This window comes from Sus scrofa, chromosome 6 (genome assembly GCF_054392235.1).
Source record: "Sus scrofa isolate SSC_HxYL_T2T_F1_AM1 chromosome 6, Sscrofa_HxYL_maternal_Yorkshire_Landrace_v2.0, whole genome shotgun sequence".
In the NCBI taxonomy this organism is placed as follows: Eukaryota; Metazoa; Chordata; class Mammalia; order Artiodactyla; family Suidae; genus Sus; species Sus scrofa.
The window spans coordinates 154976663-154993562 of record NC_139388.1 but is presented as its reverse complement, the minus strand read 5'-3'; the positions used below and the strand labels follow the sequence as shown (position 1 = coordinate 154993562).

Here is a 16900-nt window from a genome sequence, read left to right as displayed (position 1 = left end):
CCTCAGAAAACTTAAAATCTAAAAGGGGAGGATTTAGCTAGCTCTATCGACATCATACTTGTAAATGCATGTTCAGTGTGTGATAAACAAGTGGTTCAGAGCACCATGATAATGAGGTAAGTGACGAAGAGATAGAGACAGGGACACACAGCTACAACACGGAGGATGGATTGAATTTGGTTGAGCAGAATGCAAGGGCATTAGAGATGGAGAAAATCATTTATACAAAAGCAGGAACTACCAGACATGTTTGCAATAGAAAGAGTAAATCAAAATATTTGGAAAAGGAGTTTAGGGAGGAAGCCAAACTTGGACGAATACTTTGGGGCCAAGCAACAAAGTTTACTTTGTGTTTTAGAGGTCAGACGTTGCCAACTTCTGGTACATGATGAAGTTTTGCTGAATCTACTGCGACCTGAGAAAAAATAAGGGCAATGTAGTAGCATTTTTATAATTTTAAATTTAGGAATGAGACTTTGTGCTGAGATAAATTCCTTCTCAGGGAAATTTTTAATTTTTAAATTTTTAATTTTTTTTAATGCTTATACCCATGGTATATGGAAGTTCCTGGGTCAGGGATTGAATCCGAGCTGCAGCTGTAGTAACAGAGGATCCTTTAACCCACTTCACCAGGTGGGAGATTGAACCTGCACCTCTGCAACCACCTGATTGCTGCAGTCAGATTCTTAACCCATTGTGTCACAGCGGGAACTCCTCAGGGACTTTTTTATTTTTTTAAAGGCTAAAGATGTTCATTTATAACACAGTCATGACAAGAGTTTTTCTTTCCTTTGAGTCTTTTCTTACTGATCAATAATCATAGATAATCATTATATACTTTCAAGTTGAGAAATACCAACATGAAGAGAGCCTAGAAAAATAAACCTTGAGGGAATTTTTCACGGTAGGTTTTAGGTATTAGATAAGGATCTCAGTTAGATGGTAGACATTGGGAGTAGAAAGGAGGAGATGAGTGGATGCAAGAGAAGATAAAGAAGGAATTGTGGTGATAATGGAGAAACCGGGAGGCTAGGAGGGGTGTTTGAGAGATAATGAAGTCAAACAGAGTAAACCAAAGTAAATCCTTTTCTATGCACTTTAAGAAGTTAAAGCCTCAGATAGGACGCTTAGATAAGGTGTTAAGCTTATTCAGGCTCTAATTTCTGGCACTTAAAATTTAAATAGTTTAAAAGAGGATTGTGGGAAGTTCCCAACATGGCTCAGTGGTTAACAGACCCACTAGTATCCAAGAGGATGCAGGTTCGATCCCTAGCCTTGCTCAGTGGGTTAGGGATCCAGCATTGCCATGAGCTATGGTGTAGGTCACAGATGGGGTGTGGTTCCTGTGTTGCGGCTGTTTTGTAGGCCGGCGGCTGCAGCTCTGATTGGACCCCTAGCCTGGGAACCTCCATATAACGTGGGTGTGGCCCTAAAAGGACACACGCACACACACACAAAAACCCAAAAATAAAAATAAAAATTGTAAAGTAAAATAAGAGGTGATTATGAGGAATAAAGGAGATAATGCCTATCGAGCGTTTAGCATAGTACCTGGCAAGTCATCAGTGCCCAGTAAATATTAATTATATTAGTGCTTTTTTTCCTTAAGATTTTCTTAACTTCTTTTTAAAAATCCTTTTTACCTTGGTTAGCAGTTTGGAGATGGGTGATTAGGACAGAGAGCAGGGCTCAGATATAGATTGGAAATAATCTCTATTGATTTTTAAGAAGGAGAGTTTGGCCTCTATTGACAAATGTTGGAGAAGTGAAGGATGATGGAGCTGGGGTGAATCTGCTAGGGAGGAGGTTATTGGGGAACATATCACCTTGTGTGGTGCATGTGGGAGTCAGATTGGAAGGGGTTCGGGAGTACAGAGTTGGTGCAGCAATGAGAGTACTGTCCATACTTGGAAAATCTTAGTAATGGGGCCCAACACTTGTTTGCTTTCTTTTCTAGCCAAATGGCTTTTAAAGAGTGTGTGTGTCTTTGTGTATGTAGGGGTGAGCTACTTAATTGTTTAATTAGTTAACAAGTGCTTTGATGAAAAACACTCTGAGGAGCTCTCTTATACAATTAAATAAATATTTCGATAAAAATACTAAGTGAAAGTGGTATAAACTACTTACCTTAAATAATAGATTTTTAAAAATCAGGTTGTTACTTCACTTAAATTTTTCTTATTTGATCAAGGGATCAGAGGTTAAAGGAAAATGACCAAATATTGGCTATTAATCACACGCCATTGGATCAGAACATTTCCCATCAGCAAGCAATTGCATTATTACAACAGACCACTGGATCTTTGCATCTGGTTGTGGCCAGGGAACCAGTCCACACCAAAAGCAGTGCTTCTACCAGCCTAACTGATGTAACTCTGCCTGAAACAGTGAGTTGCAAATTTGGAAAAATACTTAATTTTGAATTATGCCTTTGATTTTAAGAAGAGCAAAGACATTTAGATGGTGTCATTTTACTTGTTATAGTTCGAGAAGGATGATTATATGTCAAAATGCAGGCATTAATGTACTAAACAAGATATTTCGTGAAGGGTTTTTGTTTTTTCATTGTCCTGTGATTCTCCATGTTCAAGATTATTATTTAAGATAGAGGTCAAATTGTAGTATTGGATATAATTTGGTGATGGAAAGAGTTCCTTGGTGATGTAGCCACTTAATTACGCTGAGAATTTTTTTTTTTTTTTTTTTTTGTCTTTTTGCTATTTCTTGGGCCGCTCCCGCGGCATATGGAGGTTCCCAGGCCAGGGGTTGAATCGGAGCTGTAGCCACCGGTCTACACCAGAGCCACAGCAACTCGGGATCCGAGCCGCGTCTGCAACCTACACCACAGCTCACGGCAACGCCGGATCGTTAACCCACTGAGCAAGGACAGGGACCGAACCTGCAACCTCATGGTTCCTAGTCGGATTCGTTAACCACTGCACCACGACGGGAACTCCCGAGAATTTTTATTAGAGATTTACTGTTGAGTATCTTAAGTAAGATTTGATATTTCAAAAACTTTATTTTTGTAAATTATATTGAATGTTTATGACTGGATTATTGATACTGCATAATTATGGAAGTTTTTCTTTTTGTCATGTAAGGATGTGTACTGGACAATTTAAAACAATAAAGTTTATGTGTCCTTTGGGTATCTTTAAACTTGCTTTATAGCATTTTACAGACTTTGGCCTGTATCCTCAGAATGCAAGCTAATACATCTTATTTTCTTATAACACTAAGTGCTAGCTGATTTATTTAATTTTCATTCATTGGGACAAAGAAAAAATAGACTGTCTGGGTATAGTACAAGGTCACAACACAAATTAATGTATAGACATTTTCCCTGTTGTGATCAGTAATATTTATATAGCACAATTTACATAATAAATAGAATGGGAAGTTGTTTAGCATAGTGGTGAAGAACAAGGGCCCTGGAGTCAGGCTACAGTGGGTTCAAGTCCAGTTCTTCCACTTCACAGCTGAGTCTCCCTGACTTCCCCACACCTCAGTTTCCTCAGCTCTTGGTTGCTTGGAACTGATGAACGTGTCCCATTCACAGATGTGAAGATTGAATGAGCATGCATGTGAAGAGAAAAGCACATGGCCTGGGGCAGAAAAAACTCTCTAAATATTAACTACTGCCCCTAATTCAGGCATGTTTTAGCAAACACTGTTGCTTCCCAGATACTAGATATTGTCCCAGTCATGAATTTATTAAACATCCCCAATATTCCTGGTTATTTTAACATCGCATAGTAATTTTCTAGTTTAGCATAATGGAAAAACTAAGTAATGAGTATGTCCTCATGTCTCGAGGGGGAGACATTTGCTCTGCAGTTGGATTATGTGGATTAATGCACGTTTCTGATAGCAGACCTGCTATTAGAGGGAAAATGCTTATGTCTCTTAGTCTGATTTGTATAATGCTGTTGCTAACATCTTCAGTCGGGCCTCCCTTTCCTCTCCTTCATCTTAGTCTCCTCAGTTAGTCTCATTACTTTGTGACCCTCTCACCTTTTTATACTTCACATGCTGCCAGATTAATCACGCTAAACCAATGCTTTGTTCTTGTCAGTCCCTCTTCTAAAACCTCCCCACATTATTCCCGCTTGTCTGAGCCTCGCTTTGCTCTTAAACTTCCCTTTTGCTGGAATGGCTTTTCTCTCTGTAGAGCAATTGAAATGCTACCTTTTCCTTGAAGCTTTCCATAATTTTTCATTGTTTCTTGTCTCTGCATCCCCCTCATCTTTATAATATTTACTGATTCTCTTTGAATTCAGATATACACATTTTTATTGGTTCCTACTAGGTGCTTGGCACTGTGCTGGATATCAGGCAGCCACTGGGGAATGAGACAATGTGTGTTTGTCTACTTAGAGCTACAGTGCCTTATAATCCAGTAGTCTGCCTTGCGTGTTGTTTATGTTTCAGTTTATCTCTCCAGTGGATTATAAAATTCTTAAGAGCAGGGAGCATATGATCATATTCATGTATTTCTCAGCCTCGAGAAAGTTGACTTGAGGAATTGTATGAATGTTAAATTTTTTGTGTATCTGTTATTTTAGTAGTTGCTGTGTTGGGAAGTGAAGAATCTATGTATTTTACTAACACTTTGGTTCTTACTTGCCTTTAATTTGTAGGTTCGTTGGGGCCATATTGAAGATGTTGAACTCGTTAACGATGGCTCTGGATTGGGGTTTGGAATAGTTGGAGGAAAATCAAGTGGTGTCGTTGTGAGGACTATAGTTCCTGGAGGATTAGCAGATCGAGTAAGTTGATCTTCTTTGATTTCATTTTGGTTTTATATAATTTAAATTCAGTGGCTTGAAATGTAATTTTATAGCGTGGGTTTCTAGGATATGTGAGTCTATGACCAGAATTTAAGTATAGCTAAAAATGCTGGAGTTCCTGCTGTAGTGCAGTGGGAGACAAATCTGACTAGTACCCATGAGGTTGTGGGTTCGATTCCTGGCCCCACTCAATGGGTTAAGGATCTGGTATTGCCATGAGCTATGGTGTAGGTCACAGACACGGCTTGGATTCTGAGTTGCTGTGGCTGTGGTGTAGGCTGGCAGCTATAGCTCCAATTCAACCCCTAGCCTGGGAACCTCCATGTGCCACGGGTGTGGCCCTAAAAAGCAAAAAAAAAAAAAAAAAAAAAAAAAGTAAGTATAGCTAAAAATGTTTTTTTTTCCCCTAAGTGTTCATATGTACTCACTCTGCTTTATTTTAAGAAGCTTCTACGTCAACATTTTTGGGTGTTTTGAGGGGGCCTATGAGTGACCATTTTCTTCATTCCATCAGAGGACAATGATTTTATTGAAAGGAATCATTAATAGGTATTGCATTCTGAATATCTGTATTATTTTTTCCAGTATGTCTTTCGAGGACCTATATGTTGAAATCAGATGGTGCAGATTACAAACGTTTATCCCAATATCATATGTGGTAAATTTCACTAGAATTACAATTTTTTTTGCACTAAAAATGAAAGCACTACCCTTCGTTATTTAGCAGTGCTTAAACTGAAAGCGGGCTGTTTAAAGACTTATTAGCTCTTTTGGTTTGGTTTTACATTGAAGGAAATGTTAAATACTACACTGAGTTTTTAGAAAGTAGAAATTTGGTCATGAAGCTGTTTAATAATACGTTCATATAATGTGGACTGCCCATGATAATCAGAGTAACGTAAATTTTATTGATTAGTGCCCAATTACATATAAATTGATCCCTTCTAATTAACATATGAAATAAAAATGAAGTTGCTGTGTACATTCAGCTTTGAGGCAAGTTCCTCAGCTCCCATTTCCTATCAGGATTGCGCCACCTTATACAATTGTGGAGTTACTAATATTTCTATTATCCTTTCAGCAAGTAAGTGTATTTATTTAGAACAATGACTTGGGGCCCAAAGACTTTTCTCTGGGCCCCAAGGGTCCTGAGTCTCTTGTACGGGTCTTTAAGATCAAAAACACTTTGTACTAATACAAAGATTTAAACCCTTCACCATGTTGACATTTGCACTGATAAGATAATGCAAATCAGTGGTAGACTAACCCTGCAAATTAGTGTGAAACAGGGCAATGGCATCAAGCTGCACTAGTTGTCGTGGCATTCTTCTCTGCCTTGTGCTTGCAACAAAAAAGAGAAAAATTCCAGTTTCACTTAAGAAATTGCAGTAAAAACTAATTTAAGTAAAATCTGACCTTTAAGGAGTTAGCTTCATGGAACAGAGGAAACAGATCCAACTAGTATCCATGAGGATGCAGGTTCGATTCCTGGCCTCGATCAGTGGGGTTAAGAATCTGGCATTGCCGTGAGCTCTGGTGTAGGTCACAGACACTGCTCAGTTCCAGAGTTGCTGAGGCTGTGGCGTAGGCCAACATCTGTAGCTCCGATTCGACCCCTAGCCTGGAAACGTCCATATGCTGCAGATGCAGCCCTAAAAAGCAAAAAAAAAAAATTAAAGAAAATTGACCTTTTAGTACCTGTCTTTTAATATTGTATGACAAAATGAGATGTACCAATAGCACTTCTACCATATACTGAAGTATGGTGGTTGTCTTGAGAAAAAGCAAGGAACAAACTAGACACTTTTTAATATGGACCAACATTTTATTTATTTATTTATTTATTATTTATTTATTTGCTTTTTAGGTCTGAATGTGCCGGTATATGGAAGTTCTCAGGCTAGATGTCAAATCAGAACTACAGATGTTGGCCTATGCCACAGCACCGCAGAATCTGAGCTGCACCTGAGGCCTACATCACAGTTCACGGCAATGCTGGATCCTTAACCCACTGAATGAGGCCAGGGATTGAACCCAAAGCCTTACGGATACTATGGGTTTGTTACCCCTGAGCCACAATGGGAACTCCACATTTTAATTTTTTAAATTTATTTTTACATTTTTTGCTTTTATTCAACAATTTTTTTGAGATCTAATTTTTTGGAGATACATTATTTTAGTTTCAGGTATACAACACAATGACTTGATATTTCTTTCTTTTTTATGGCCACATTCATGGCATATGGAAGTTCTTGGGCCCCAGGTTGAATCTGAGCTACAGCTGCAGCCACACCAGATTCTTTAACCTACTGCTCTTGGCCAGGGATTGAACCTGTGGCTCCATAGAGACCCACGCTGCTGAAGTCAGATTCTTAATCTGCTGCGCTGCAGCAGGAACTCCTGATTTGATATTTCTATATATTAAATGATCACCATAAGAAGTCTAGTTAATATTCATTATTGCATAGTTAGAATTTTTTTTCTTCTTATGATAAGAACTTTTAAGATCTACGCTTATCAAATTTTAGATATACAATACAGTATTGTTAACTATAGTCACCATGCTGTAGTTTGTATCCCTATAACTTACTTACTTTATAGCTGAAAATTTGTACCTTTTGATCTTCTTCACCCATTTTGTCCACCCTACTCCCCTGCCTCTGGCAGTCACCAATCTGGAATCACATTTTTTTTTGTTTGTTTGTTTGTTTGTTTTTTTTTTTTTTTTTTGATGGGTGCGTATATTTATTTATTTATTTATTTTTAATTTTCCCACTGTACAGCAAGGGGGTCAGGTTATCCTTAGATGTATACATGGAATCACATTTTTATTATTGAAAGAATGACTGAAAAAGTATGTTTATTCAGACTTGGATATTTGGGAGACATTTCCTTGAAAATGAATGATGTGAGCCTGTTACTTCAAGGAAAACAGTTGATGGCATTTGTTGCCGAATGTAAAACTTGAACTTTTAAGCATGAATTAGAATCTTGGAAAATTTGTGTTTTATCATAAACTTGAAAATTTCAAAATTAGATTGTTGGTGATATTAATCAATGTGATTTTTTTGATATTGTATAATGTGATATACTAATATTTGGAAGATCTGCATTATTCTATGAATCAGTGTTTTCTGAAGACCTGTGTGATATGAAAATAATGTATAGGTAAAACAATCCATTCAAAATTCAAGATTAATTAATAGATATTAACGAAACAGCATCTGAAATTTTTTTTTTTTTTTCGTCTTTTCGTCTATTTTCTAGGGCTGCACCTGCGGCATATGGAGTTTCCCAGGCTAGGAGTCTAATCAGAGCTGTAGTCGCCAGCCTAGGCCACAGCCACAGCAACGCCAGATCCAAGTTGCATCTGTGACCTACACCACGGCTCATGGCAATTTCCTTAACCCACTGAGCGAGGCCAGGGATCCAACCCGCAACCTCATGGTTCCTAGTCGGATTCCTTAACTACTGAGCCACGACAGGATCTTCTGAAAATTTGTTGATACAGTTTCAGGTTCCACATTGCAACTGATCGCCTCTTGTCAAGTTTTGATATGTTATCAAAGAATGAGCTGAAAGAGCTATTAAGATACTTATCCATTTTCCAACTGTGTATATGGTTGAGGCCAGGTTTTCTTTATATACTTCAACAAGAGTAACATACTGAAACACACTGAATGCTAAAGTGGATATGAAAATTCAGCTGTCTTCTTTTAAGCCAGACATTAAAGAGACTTGAAGAAATAGCTTTAAGAATACCACTCTTTGGAGTTCCTTGGTGGCACTGTGAGTTAAACATCTGGCGTTGTCACTGCGGTGGCTCAGGTTGCTGCTGTGGTGCGGGTTCATTCACTGGCCTGGGAAGTTCTGTATGCCACAGGCATGGCCAAAAAGAAAAAAAAAAAGGAATTCCACTCTTGTCACAATTTTTTTTTTTCATTTTAGCAAATATAACTTTTAAAAATAAAAATATATACCTCAATATATAAAATATTTATATTAATATATTGCATATCTTCAGTATTTAAAAAATTTCTCAATGCTCTTTCTTAATTCAGTTGGTATCAACAGAGAGAACCATATAAAAAAAGTGCCGTAATTTTTGAGATATAATTGACATACAATATAAATTAAATTTCACATATACAAAGTATACAATTTGATGTGTTTACTGCAAATATGAAATCTATGGGGCAGACCAGCAGGCTGGAAACTCAGGCAAGAGCTGATGTTGCAGTTTGGACTCTGAAAGTTGTGGGGCAAGTTGGCAAGATTTCTGTTAGAGTTTTACAGCAGAATTCCTTCTCTAGGAAATCTTGGTTTTGCTCATAAAGTCTTCAACTTTTTAGATGGAGCACATCTGTGTTATCAGAGTAACATCCTTTACTGAAAGCCAACTGATTGTAGATGTTAATTACAGCTACCAAATACCTTCACAGTAACATCTGGGCTCTTTTTTGACCTAACAACTGGGCACCAGAGCTTAGCCAAGGTGACACATAAAATTTAACCATGATACCATCTATCACTACGGTCAAGACAATGAACATATCCATCACCCACAAAGATGTTCTGTGCCCTTTTGTAATCCCTGTTCCATTGTCGTCAGTTACTTATTTATTTATTTATTTATTCTTTTTTTGGCCATCCCACAGTATATGGAGTTCCCAGGCCAGCGATAAGAGCCAAGCCGCACTTGTGACCTAGGCTGCAGCTGTTGTGACACCTGGGTCCTTAACCCACGGTGCCGGGTCAGGGATCAAACCTGTGTCCTAGCACTCCAGAGACACTACCAGTCCTGTTGCACCACAGTGGGAACTCCCATCCTCAAATTATTTTTAAGATAGTTCTGAGATCCAGATGGTTGAAAATGGTCATTTTATGGGGCTTCAAAACACCTCTGTGACACAATACAAATAATAATCTTTAAGGATCTAAATTTTTTTTTTTCGAAACCTGAAAAGGAATGAGATATTGAAGAGTATATTGACGCCTCTTCCTATCCACCTACCCCTCCTTTAGCAATTTTAATAGACTTACTTGTTGGCGTAGGTTTTTTTTCAAGATGTTAAGTGGAGTAGTTATTATGAAGAAAAAAGAGCCAAATAAATTTAGAGAGCATTAAGTTAAATGAAATCAAATAGATTTCTTACTGTAAGAATTTTCTGAGCTATTAATATCCTAATGTGCATTATGAATTTTCACATGAATATGATGCACAGAGTTTCCCAGATTAATCTTTTTGAGGCAGTGTTGGTAAAATCCCAGGTCTGATTTTTCACCCTTTCCTGGAAGGCGTCGTCCCTATTCCTGGTCTCCAGAAGGGGACGACAGTGTGCCTGTCAGAGTCTTAATGGAGAAGTGAGTATTTATGCCAGACATTGTTGTCAGCCTAATGCACATTATTCTCATGTAGTCCTTAAAACAGTTATGACTTTGATTCCCAAATTTTAGATATGGAAACTGTTAAGAAATTGCCCAAGGCTATTGAGGAAGTCAGGATTGAGCCCACATCTGTTTGCATCCTGTGCATTACTGCTTAAACCTATCCAATGTTGATCCTGCTGTTTTCACTTTCCTGGTGTACACCTGTCCGGGTCTGGTCAAGCCTGTCATTAGGAAACAGCCAGCTCTGAGAGCATCTATCCTGTAGGGAGTATGGGCATACCTAAAAGTAGGGGTCAGGGTAGTATTTACTTCTCTCTTCCCCTCATCCCAGCTAATGGCAGATAAAATCTCTTCAACTGACTCTGTGCTTTGTTGCTAAATCTTACAGTTGTTGCTTATGTGGCCCAATCATTGCTTTAAAATTATTAAAGGGAATATTGCTTTTTATTAAAATCTACTCATATTTTGAATATTAATACTGTTGACTGTGGCTATCTGCATGGTAAGGGAATATGGATGTCACTAATTACATATGATCAAAATTGATCATAAAGTGATACCTATGGGAGTTCCTGTTTTGGTGCAGTGGAAGCGAATCTGACTAGTATCCGTGAGGATGCAGGTTCCATCCCTGGTTTTGCACAGTGGGTTGGGAATCCAGCGTTGCCGTGAGCTGTGGTGTAGGTCTCAGATGCGGCTTGGATCCCAGGTGGCAGTGGCTGTGGCGTAGGCCTGCAGTTGTAGCTCCGATTCAATCCCTAGCCTGGGAACTTCCATATGCCACAGGTGTGGCCCTAAAAAGCAAATAATTAATAAATAAATAAATAAATAAATAAATAAATAAAGTGGTACCTACATTCCACTAGAGGGGTTAATACTTCTTTCTTCAAAGACTAGAAAATTGTATAACAAAGTTAGAAAAGGAAGTCAGTATTTCTTATTTAAAATGATTTTATAAAATAGCCCCTTATATCTCCTTTTGTGTGCAGATGAGTCAATTGGGGTAGAATTGAGGGGGTGTAGCAATGAGCACTTAAATGAGGTCACTGCAGCCTAAAGAAGCATCAGAAATGGATGCAATTGAGGACTTGCACTAGGCTGAAACATTTTTACATATAGTATTGAGTGTAGTGCTCACAAACGCAATGAGAGAGGAATTTATCCCCATTTCGTTTAAGAGGGATCTGAGACATAGGTAGGATAAGTAACTGACCTCTGGCCCTGAAGCTGGATCAAAGTGGTGCCAAGATTTGAACTTGGGTGTCTGACTCTAAAGCCTTTATGTGTCATTCTAAAGTCTACTGCCTCTAAGGTTATAAAGTAAATGAAATGGAAGAATATTGATTTGTATGAATTTTTTAGAAATGTTTGTTGAGACCTAGTTACAATGAGCAGTCAGTAAATGTAATCATGGCCAATTCCTTGGATAAGGAAATTATATGATATTGTGTAAGGGGAGCTAAAAGACCTATCTACCTGTAATCCTTAGATATTCTTCAAAATTCACAGTACCTGAAACATTCGTCTTTTGAGAATTCGGCTATGGCAAAAATTTCAGCAACTAGAAGATTTTTTTTTTTTTTTTGGAAATTGTTATGGGCGGTGTAAAACTTGTTTGTTTTGCAAAAATCTCTTTCATGAGATCTGGAGGACTTCTAGAGAGATGAGGTACATTGAAGTTATCTTGTTTCCCAAAAGGTAACTGTTAGAACCCAACCTATTTAAAAGTTGTCATGAATTATTGACTTCTTGGTACGAGGAAATTATGAGTCAGATTAATGATCCAGTAATGTTTAATGCTAAGAAGGAATAGAACCAACCAATGATTGAGGGGTGGGTGTGAACTATGTGGAATTTTCAATCTAGAATAATCAAGGACCAGCTTGAGGCCACTAAATAATTGATTATTGTCAGTAATTTTGCTTTGAGTGAGTCTATAAACTGGTATCTTCCTTATCCTTAAAAATCATTGATGAGGGCTCTGAAAATTTGAGTCAAATAGGATAGATATATTGAGTACTTTATTCTTTGAGGGAAAGAGTGTTTATTTTATAAACTATTTTCTGTTAATGACATTTCTGTTAATAACTTTTTTTTTTTTTTTTGTCTTTTGTCTTTTTTTTTTTTTTTTTTTTTTTTGCTATTTCTTGGGCCGCTCCCGCGGCATATGGAGGTTCCCAGGCTAGGGGTTGAATCGGAGCTGTAGCCACCGGCCTACGCCAGAGCCACAGCAACGCGGGATCCGAGCCGCGTCTGCAACCTACACCACAGCTCACGGCAACGCCGGATGGTTAACCCACTGAGCAAGGGCAGGGACTGAACCCGCAACCTCATGGTTCCTAGTCGGATTCGTTAACCACTGCGCCACGACGGGAACTCCTTATAGGTTTTGTTTTGTTTTTTGTCTTTTTAGGGCCTCACCTGCAGCATATGGAGGTTCCCAGGCTAGGGGTCGAATCAGAACTGTAGCTGCCGGCCTGCACCAGAGCCACAGCAACACCAGATCCTTAACCCACTGAGCGAGGCCAGGGATCGAACCTGCAACCTCATGGTTCCTAGTCGGATTCGTTTCCGCTGCGCCACGATGGGAACTCCAATAACTTTTGATTAAAGACCGATGACAGAAATAGCCTAGAAGGAAGTTCCTGGTGGCCTAAGTTGTTAAGTATCTGGTGGTGTCACTGCTGTGGGTTGGGTTCTGTTCCTGACCCAGAAACTTCCACATGTTGTGGGCATGGCCAAAAAAAATCTTAAAAAAAAAAAAAAAAAAAAAAAGATAGAAAGAAAGGGAAATGTCCTGAAATTGAATGTGGTATTAATTTCATCTTCTGAGTTATAGTTTGGTGTCATTTTTTTTTAGTTTTCAGAGAAACATTTATTTCTTTTGTAGCTCAGGCCTGAATTCCTTTAGGTTTTCAAATATTTTTTGAATTGACATTATTATCTACAATAGCCTGTCAGAGAACTTAAAATGCAAATGAATAAATATTTTTCAGCCAATAACTGCTAACTTGGATTAAAGTATTTTTTCTTTTAAAAACTACGCAAACGGTACTGTTAGTGTTTGTGCTATGATGGTGTATTAACCTGTTAAATCAGGTGTTTTAATTATTTTGCCTTCCATACTATCTTTGTATGCATAATTTTTTTCTATTTTGCAAGAATCCATGGATTAATAAACTTTTATGTTTGAATGTTTGGTTAACATTCTATATCCTTGAATCTTGGCATAGCTATTTATTGGCTATCATTGATTTATGATTTCTGTTAACGGAAGGGACTCTATGCCATTTAGTTTCCTTCCACAGTAGACAGGTTATGAAAGGAGAATGTTAATCGGAAAATATCAATAAAATGCAATGTTTGAGGCTGCTGGACTTTTAAAAGCTAGCTGTCATTTTGGTGTCTTTCCTATCAATCTGATTATGATTGTTTTTGTACTTATGAATTCCTTAGAACACCTGTTTTCTGGAAGAAGAAAATGTTTGACTTTCAGTGACAGATGCAAATTATCTACATCATTTTAAATTGACTTGAGGTAAAATGGGAAACAAACAGAAAATAGTGCCTAAGAAGTGGCTAAATATGCACTTGCAGGGAAATGTCCTTTGGCCAAGTTTAAAAATACTTACTCGACATATTCTTTATTCTGTGGTCAGGCCATAATTCTCTCCAAGAGTGGTTTAATTCAGAGGCAGCTTACCCTTATTTTTCATCATGAACACTAACTTTCTCTTACGTAGTTGCTTGTTTTATTTCAAGTATGTTGCATTAATCAAAATAGAATATCAAATTGTCGATGCTTAACAGAGAAATCCAGCAATTCTTTATTCCTTTTTTTCACAATAATTTTCTCCTTGCATCTATTTCTTTTCTCTCAGTCTTTCCAAATGTTTCTGAATTAAATTGTTTTCTGTTTCACGGCTTCTCTTCCTTCAGTAGCTTCTGGTGCCTTCTGCAGAATTCAAAACAAAGCACATAGCTTTCTACTCATTATTTTGATCTAACACCTTCTTTCATGTAGGTTTCTGCAAAATTGGAGAAAAGGCATAATGGGAAATAGGCTTTTTGGTTTTAAGGCCCTCCTTCCTTTCCCCTTTTTTCTTTCCATTTTTTCCTTCTGAATTCCATCTGCAGCTTACATAGATATCTGGTGCCTTCTGGAGCCAGGAATGTGAAGCTTAGAACTGAACTAGCCCAGTTGCAAAATATCTATTTTTAATCTTGATTTTATTTAAAGCTTTTTGACAGTTATAGGGCCTTTTTTAGAGAATAGGAACACAGTAAATTTGCTATCCACTAATGTTACTTTGGAGATATCAAAGCCTAAGTCAAATGACTAAAGGACAGGTCTTCAGTGTGACGGTAGGTTGAAATTTGGGTCTGCCACTTATTAGCTTTGTGATCTTGGTCAAATTAGTCAACCTTTTTGAATCTGGGTTTTCTCATGTTAAAAGTTGTCCTTCATTGAGAGAGATAATATATGAAAAGTGATTTTCAACCTGTGAAGTGCTCTGCTGGTGTAATTTTTTCATAATCAGTGTATTTACATTTTGGAATCCTTAATATATTATAGTAAAGATAAGATAATTAAAACTATATTTATTTATTTATTTATTTAGGGCCACACCTGTGACATATAGACGTTCCCAGCCTAGGGGTCTAATTGGAGCTGTAGCTGCTGGCCTGCACCACAGCAATGCCAGATCTGAGCCACATCTGCAACCTACATACACCACAGCTCATGGCAATGTTGCATTCTTAACCCACTGAGTGAGGCAAGTGATTGAACCCGAATCTTCATGGATACTAGTCAGGTTCTTAACACCCTGAGCCACAGCAGGAACTCCCATGAATTCAAACTTTCTGATGTAATAAATTTAGTGAAAAGGTGGGTGGATCAGCTATTTCAAAAATTTCACAAATGAAAGTAGAATAAACATTTTGAACCGATATACTCTTTGATATGTTTTTAAACTTTTTCATGTATGGAATATAAAAGTACATATAATGTCTGCACATTTTAAATAATAATGACAATAATCACCAACGTACAAATATCCCAGTTTAAGAAATAGAACTTTTTTTTTTGCCTTTTTTAGGGCCACATTGGTGGCATATGGCACTTCCCACCTAAGGGTCTAATTGGAGCTACAGCTTCAGGCCTATGCCACAGCCACAGCAACACAGGACCTGAGCCATGTCTGCGACCTACACAGCTTGCTGCAAACACCAAATCCTTAACCTACTGAGTGAGGCCAAGGATCTTACCCACAACCCCATGGTTCCTAGTTGGATTCGTTTCCGCTGCGCTACAAGGGGAACTCCAAGAAATAGAACATTTTAAATAATAATAATAGTAATAATTACTCATCTACGTGTCACCAGCCTAAGAAACAGGACATTACGTGTCCCTTCTCTAAACTCATCCAGAATCATGACTTTAAATACCGTGTATCTGCTAATGATTCCCAAATTTGAATGTGTAGTCTGGGCTTCTCTTCTGAATTCTAGACTTGTACATCCAGCTGCATATCTGCTATCTCCACTTGCAGTGTCTAATAGGTATCTCATATTTGACATCTTTAAAACTGAACTCCTGATTTCTATTCCCACCTATCTGCTCCTCTGCAGTTTTTTGCTTTGTCTTTTATTTTTTATCTCAGCAGCAACTCTATCTTTCCAGCTGCTTGGGCTAAACCTTTAGGGTTTTGATTCCTTTTTTCCCCTCATAGCCCATGTAGAAGCTATCATCAGAGCTTGTTGGCCCTTCATTGAAAATGCATCAAGAATCTAACTTTGGGAGTTCCTTTCGTGGCTCAGTGGTTAATGAACCCGACTAGCATCCATGAGGATGCGGGTTTGATCCCTTGCCTCGCTCAGTGGGTCAAGTATCCGGCATTATCGTGAGCTGTGGTGTAGGTTGCAGACGAGTCTTGGATACTGTGTTGCTGTGGCTCTAGCTTAGGCCAGCAGCTATAGCTCTGATTGGACCCCTAGCCTGGGAACCTCCATATGCAGGTATGGTCCACAAAAAGATCAAAAAAAAAAAAAAAATTACTTTGCAACACCCTGACTGCTATCCTAGTCCAAGCTATTTTTTTCTCTTTCTAGATTATTGCATTAGTCTCCCAGCTGGTATCTCTGCATGTATTACTTTCTCTCCTACAGTCTATTTTCAGCACAGAGGCTGGAGTGATTTTGTTCAAAATAAGTCAGATAATGTCACTCTTCTGCTCAAAATGCTCCAGTGACTTCCCTTGTCACTCACTCAGATGGTCTACTCTGCTGACCCATATTAAAGCTCCCATCTTTTTGTTTGTTTGTTTGTTTTTAAATGACTCTTCTTTTTGCTCATTCACTTCTGGCCACACTGACCTCTGGCCATTCCTTAAGCATGTCACTAGGCTTGTGGGCCCTTAGGGTTCCTAGCTTTGTGCTGGAGGCTTATCATCTGGCTTCTTCCCTTCCTGATGCCCAGGCTTTCAGTCTCTTCCTTACATGTGTGGCCATTCACACCTGGCGCCGCAGTCATTAGACACAAAGTGATACCCTCAAGTAAGTGCCCATTTTAGAATTCTAATTCTTCTTCTTTTTTTGAACTCTCCTCCTGTACGCCTCCCCACCTCCGTCTTTTGTTTTGTTTTACATGGACTTCTCTTTCTCTGTTGCCAATTCAGTATTTATTAAATGTGTAGTCCATTTCATTTATTTTT

At 38.2% G+C, this 16900-nt stretch overlaps 1 protein-coding gene and 1 long non-coding RNA gene across 7 annotated transcripts in view; one reads left to right on the top strand and one right to left on the bottom strand.

The window, feature by feature from the left end:
- The window catches only part of PATJ (PATJ crumbs cell polarity complex component), a 356992-nt gene that overhangs the window by 22715 nt on the left and 317377 nt on the right, over positions 1-16900 (top strand). For all 6 annotated transcript variants that reach the window (XM_021096561.2, XM_021096558.2, XM_021096560.2 and 3 more), the window contains exons 6-7: positions 2192-2387; positions 4644-4772. In XM_021096561.2, coding sequence (XP_020952220.2) covers positions 2192-2387; positions 4644-4772 — 325 coding nt within the window. The remainder of the gene's footprint in view (positions 1-2191; positions 2388-4643; positions 4773-16900) is intronic.
- LOC146402919 (uncharacterized) lies at positions 1339-5175 on the bottom strand. The gene is made up of 2 exons (XR_014808127.1): positions 2955-5175; positions 1339-2680 (listed from the first exon to the last, which is right to left on the bottom strand). It is a non-coding gene; the product is annotated as an uncharacterized LOC146402919 (long non-coding RNA).